General features: G+C 39.3%; 1 protein-coding gene across 1 annotated transcript; it reads left to right on the plus strand.

Annotated features, from left to right (window-relative positions):
- The first annotated feature begins 480 nt into the window (after positions 1 to 480).
- Positions 481 to 5,804, plus strand: LOC138013083 (brain-specific homeobox protein homolog). The gene is made up of 2 exons (XM_068860046.1): positions 481 to 912; positions 4,339 to 5,804. Exons 1-2 carry the CDS (start codon positions 657 to 659, stop codon positions 4,629 to 4,631), a joined length of 549 nt encoding a protein of 182 aa, XP_068716147.1. The 5' UTR covers positions 481 to 656; the 3' UTR covers positions 4,632 to 5,804.
- The last annotated feature ends 962 nt before the right edge of the window (positions 5,805 to 6,766 follow it).

Genomic DNA, 6,766 nt, shown 5'->3' on the forward strand with positions numbered 1-6,766 from the left:
AATCGCTAATTTTGGATGACAGGTCTGACAATAACAGGGAAACGAAAGAATGTCAGAGAAAAGCTTACAAAATGCGGTTTTGAAAATCTATTTAAATCTAAAAGCCAACAAAGGGTCTTATCGAGGAATTCTATCTTAATCCCAAAACTGTTTCACTTTCCCTCCATGTAACTAGGCTATTTTTTTATTTGACTCTATATCCCAAGCAACAAAAAGGCGAAGGGTGAATATCGGATATGAGATCCCATTGTTCATTTTCGGTGACAAGCTGCATGAGAGAGTGATTGATATTTTCACTGATACGCTGGTAATACGACAATCAAAACGGCAATGTGAGTGATTAAGACCTTTGTACAAATTATATCTAAATTAATGCTAATTAGGGCGTGATCCTTCTCCTTTTGGCTTTATTTAGAATTCATCAGCTTTCATTAACAAAAGATTAGAAACTAATTGTCGTTCAGGCTGCCAATCATAGACGTGGTTGGTAATGGAATTTGTAAATTGTGTGTGGACAAGAGATAGGTAGAATAACATTAACATGAGTGTACATCGATTTATAAAGAGACACACGGTGCCAGCGCTGCAGTCGTCTAAATTCATCATCAAGATACATGGACTGAGCTTACGACTTGGAGATCATTCCTGTCGAAAAGATGCAAAATAAATCATTCAGAATTGACGATATCTTAAATGAAGGTGTTTCTAAAGAAACAACAAAACCGAAACCTAAGGATGAGGTGCAGACGACGACTGTTCGAAGACCAATATTACTTCCAAGAGTACAGCCCATGATGTGGGGGAAGAACATAAACAACTGCTGTAATCCTCTTCCAAACTGCTTCCACGCTCGCGAACCAACGGTTTGTTTTCCAACGTGGTATTACGGCAGAAATCCTCCTGGCTTTCAAGGTGAGCATGCTATACTGTACTGAGTAAGCTACTTTGCTCAGTATGAAGTGGAATCATTTTCATTCCGTAATATAGTTAGCCCGTTTTAACGCTGAACTTTATTAACTGGCTTAAAAGAATTCGAATTTCTTATCTCTAAAGCCCAAATATCAACAACAGTATGCATGCAAGAAAGTGAAAAGTTTAAGAACCATGGGTACAAAATGCTAACTAGGCTGGGGAAGGAGATTAGTATAGTCCATTCTGGCTGTGTTGTGGTGTTCTCAAGGTCAACTGATATCAGCGTCTTTGAAATGATGATTGCTTCAGTGTGCATCTCTGAATGCCCGCATCTGCTTTCTATTCTAGCGCTCCGTTTTCTCACACGAAACACTCTACTCCACATTGTGTTTCTTGATAGGCATGTCTAAACGGGTTACCAACCGCAAATTCTTCAGCTGAGTGCGAGCAACGTAGTGAATAGAGTATTCAATTGGTGCGCGCAGCAGTATTGAATGAAGTCAATTTCTTTGATAGATCAGTGCTCATATTCTTTCCTTCTTTTTGTGCCTAAAATCTTACAGATAATGACAATAATTTAATTTTTTACCGGCCACCAAAGTATGGTATATAGCAAGATTTAGGGATAAGTTCACAGCAAACGCTTGTACGATGGGATTCTGCATGCTTTTCTTACTTAAGTGTAAAACAACATCCACAAACGCATTTTTTTGTTACGTCAGCCTTTAACAACACAACTTGATTTGTTATTCTCACACCACTGACCTATCTATGCCATATAGGCACTCAGCTTTGACTTCTCTCTCTAATTAATTGTTTAACAAAAGCAAAATATCCTCTGCCGTGATGCGCAGAAAAAATGTAAATTTCGGGATAAAATGTTCTGTTTGCTAAAAATTCATAAAAAGTATTCAGTGATTTGAGTTTATATATTGCTGTGTTCTTAGCCACTGCTGTTAACCACATTTATCGTACATTTCACTGAGTACAACAACAATCTGCCAGCCCTAATTCGAAACTGAATGGTAAACGGCATTGCCAACAATTATCGTCATCAAACGCAAAACAACAAAAATAAAAATAATTGACATAGGAATTGAAAATTCTCCTGTTTTGGCGCCTGTTAACTTTCATAGGGCATAAACACCAGGCCTCGGTTTTTCAAAAGGTGGATAACGCTATTCACCGGATAAATCACTATCCAGCGGATAAACACTAGCAAAACCAATTGAGTTATCCAGTGGACAGTGATTTTATCCAGTGGATCAGGAGAATATGACTGAGATACCAGAGGAAAACCCTCATATTTGGCTTTATACCGAAGAAAATCAAGGGAAATCTTTTGTTAGTTCTGTGTTATACTGCGTGGTTATTTCAAGGACGAAACCTTATTGGTCAGTTCGTGTAAAAGTGGACCGTGCGGTAATGGGAACAACTAATTATTCACCGATGGCGATGTGAATATCGGTGCATAAAAACCGAGACGAAGTCGAGGCTTTTATTCATCGATATTTACCAAACCTGAGGTGAATAATTGTTTTTGTACAATTACACAGGCGATTTTTTTTAAATATGACTCTTCTTTAAAACAATTAATTTCTTCGTCTGTCACCTACATAAGACGAATCGCGGCCATTTTGAAAAAAAACTACTTAGGATGATTACCGCGTAATTTCACCTCAGGTGCAACCAATCAGCGCAAAGAATTTTCAGTGGTCACTTATGTAATTATACTAATAATTATTATCACGGGACACAGAAAAATTGGCTCTCTTACCTCATGTATTCTCTTGGTATGTACCTCGCTTTAGGATTTCTTGGAGCGAGAAGAATTCTGTACATCACATGAAGGACCTAGCCGTCAAATTTCTGACGTTCCCCTATCTTGAACGTTGCACGCATTGACGCGATTTAAACGCCAGTCATGTAGATCTCAGGCCAGAGCTATAGATCTCTAGACCTATAGACCGAACAGTGGATCTCAGGACAGACCTATAATAACAAGAAAAATATAAGACTATGAAGACATCGAAATCGTGTCCTTGAAAGAAAAGGGGCTAAATTTGACTGAAGAATGGCAATATCGCGTAATTTATGAAGGGAAAAATAAAAATGTTCCAAAATAAAATGCGTTTTTCCAAAATTGTTTTTTTTTTCGACGAATACCTTAAGACTGCCTCGGATCTTAAATTTATGCTGTGTCAAACTTTGTAAACTCAACAACAACTGAAGGACCTACCGACGTTAAATAAAAGTGACTTTACTTTACTTTACTTTTACAGGTTTCATTCATCTTTCTACTAACATAAACTGATCATCTTTCAACTGAGTTCTTGTCCAAAAATCCAAAGAGGTTCTCGAATTAAAAGTCATCACTAAGTGAAGTACGATCGTCCGGGTGAGTGTAGTCCTGAGAAGGACTGTTTGAGATGACATTGACTGACGTTTCGACAACCTGAGCGGAAGTCATCTTCAGAGTAAAGAAGATGACTGAAGATGACTTCCCGCTCAGGTTGTCGAAACGTCAGTCAATGTCATCTCAAACATTCCTTCTCAGGACTACACTAACCCGGACGATCGTGCTTTACTTAATGATGATATGACTCCTGGGTTCAAACCATTTACAATTTTACGAATTAAAAGCGTGGCGTCAGTGATCAAATTCCAGATACTCTCTTTCCTTTTCTTTCCAGATTTCAACGACGAGTCAGGATCAATAACCAGGAGCCTACAATATACTAAGTCTATGTAACGGCATTTTTACAGATCAAGCTATTTTAAGACGAGTTCTTAAATAAAGATTTGGTTTTACGAGTGACCATTCTCAATCCTATGGGTATTGATTTCTCATGAAAGATTTGTGATTAGCTGAAAAGTCTGGTTTCGTGAGAAAATCATTCTAAAAATAACTCGGTCTGTAAAAACGCAGTCACACAAAGACGATGAAGTTGTACGCTCCGAGTTCATGTGCTCCTACCAGAATGGCATTTTTATGGTTGTCCAACGGAAACAAAATTTTTTAACTCGTTATTTCCTTTATTTACTACGTGAAATTTTTAAGGCACGGGCATGATGCGCAATGACTCATGGGTAGCCACCCACTTGGGTTTTATAGAACCACTACAGGACATGCGTGAAAATTAATTCTTGAAAAACTGTCAGACAAATTAAGTGTAAAGAGTTTTATTTTTCAGTTCGATCGAAGAAAGTTGAATTCAATTAAATTATTAAAAACACTGCTGAAGAGCCGCAGTTTACTTAATTGAATACTGAGATCAATACAGTCAACTTTTTGTTTAAATATTAAATCCATTGCTAAAAGTGTAGACAGGAGACTTTGAGGGTCTTCGAGGGTAGTTTAATTGGTTGTTTAGAATGTCAGTTAGATAATTTATTATTATTTTTTTTTTCTTTAATATTGCACAGACTTCGCTCACCATTTTTATGCAAAAAGTTTTGCTATGAATGGAAAACAGCGACGGCCTCGAACAGCCTTCTCCAGCCATCAGCTGCTCACTTTAGAACGTCAGTTCCAAGCTCAGAAATATTTGACTCGGCCGCAACGTTACGAACTTGCTACCAGTCTCATGTTAACGGAGACCCAGGTCAAGATTTGGTTTCAAAATCGACGGATGAAATGGAAACGGTGTGGGAAAAGCCCGGGCGTTCGAAAACCGCGAAATGATGTAGAAGTAACATATGGACAAGAAGATAAATAGTGCGTACCAACACGGTGTATGTGTTCAGTTTATAGCAGCCGTGGGATGATTGAGCTTAAATCAGAGACGATTTTCTCCACCGCTTGATAAAATGAATTAAGTTATACTTAGGCGTTTGCATGCTGCAAAGGACACCGCGCGCGTCTGCGGCGGTTTCCAATAGCAGAGAAAAACCTGCCGAAAGAAGAATCATATAATTTTGATGCCATTTTTAAGCAGATTTGCTATTTCAATTCAATGAAGGCATAAAAAGCCAGCTTGAAAGTTGCTCTGATTAATCCCGGAAAGTAGCTATAGAAATCTGATGAGGCTGTACTTTCTGATGACGAAGCAAACTAAAATGTTTGAGAGCGTCGGAATATCTCCGGTTTTAGTCTGTAGGTCCATGCAACATTTTGATAGGTTTCATTTATTGCGCCCAGCGAATATGGGGCTGGAACATTTCCACTTTGATATAATGTGAAAGAGCTCTTGTATATAAGCCTATAGAATATCTATTGAACTCAATTTTTCAAAGCGTCCTGTTACATTCTCGACCTAAAAAATTAACGACCTTAAGCCCCGGCTACACGTTGTTATAAAACACTTTTTGGATCAACAATGTAGAACGCGTAGCATGCGTGTTTGCATGATGACGTTTGTTCAACATGTTTTTGTTGGAAGACCAAAGTAACGTGTATCTAACATTGTTAGAGGAAGAGAATAGCGCGGGCACGCAATCCTCTTTTTCAATTCATACGTTTTTTAGACGGGGACGACAACCAGAAGTGACGGAAAATTTCTTGCATGCCAGGACACTAGTGTCTCCCAGAGTTTTAAAGTAATCATCTCTAATGGCGAAAAGATACTATGGTTGTGTTAAAAGGGACAAAAGCCCAATTGCCGTTGTCCTCTGCGTCTCGACAACGTGGTTTTTGAGGAGCAGAATGTAATTTCCGCGAAGGCCATGCCTAAAAAGAGGACGGGAGAGAAAACGTATTTTCATATAAGCAGGAAAACCCTTTGCTTAAAAACAACAACATACTTTTATAAAGTAATATAAATAAAAATTTTGAATGCGCTTATTGTGTAGAGAAGAAGATTTTGACTTTAGTAGGACAGGTAATCTGCAAATATACATCTCGTTATTCTCTTATTTACAGTATTATACTGTTTCTTTGAGACGAGAATTACAGCGAAATGAAAGCACAACTTTGTCGCGGATTTTCTATGATTAAAACTTGCTCAGAAATCCAAAATGTAAGTTAACAGCACACACCAGGCCTATCTGGCTAGAAATCATTTCCTCTGGCCGCGCTTCAGCCATTCGATGAGGGCCAGTCTCGTGCTTCTTAAGTTGCCTCGCTCATGCCCAAAAAGAATTCAGGGTAATTCTGCCATTCCATGACAAGGGAAGACTCCCGATTCTCATTTTATAGTTTTTTTCATAAGTGTCGGGCCACCCAGTCCTACCAGCAAAATAACGCATCGATTGAAGGTTTTAGCTTTCAAAACTTGCCCAGATTGTGTGAGTAGGTCCTGGAATTCGTCCACAGAAAAGCCAGAGAGACAACTTCACTCGTGAACCGCCATGTTTACAACAGAGCATTTTAGGCGTCCCAGTCTGCATGAGACCATCTCTCGCCTCTGTCTGAGACAAGACCAGACACGCACGGTTCTTACGTTACGTTTGTGCCTAAAAAATCAACTGAAATGTCAATTGCTGGTAAAAAAAAAACAATAAAACCAGCCTGTTAATTTTTTTTTGGTAGGCTAGGTATCGAAGAGCCAGAACATTTGCGCATGCGCTGACGGAATGTTTAAACAAGAGAGAAACACGCAGTACCTCCAGACACCGGCGCTGGAGCGTCGTACCAAACGAGTCATCCCGGGATTTCGGCCCGTGCGATCGCTTTTGGACGCAGTTGGCCCTTCGCTGCTTTCTGCTACCGACCTTGCCTCCCGGTACGGCATTGAGGGAGAGATATGTCGGCCCCTAAACCATATGTGACAAATCCCACGCCTACTCACAGCTCCAAACCGCCCTTGTCAATAGAGCGTAAGAATTAGATGGCTTATATATTCAAGAGAAAAGTCATTTTATCTGTCATATGGTAAGCTCTGGAGTCGCAGATTACAAAGTGCGCGCATGCGCC

This window comes from Montipora foliosa, chromosome 8 (assembly GCF_036669935.1).
Source record: "Montipora foliosa isolate CH-2021 chromosome 8, ASM3666993v2, whole genome shotgun sequence".
Lineage (NCBI taxonomy): Eukaryota > Metazoa > Cnidaria > Anthozoa > Scleractinia > Acroporidae > Montipora > Montipora foliosa.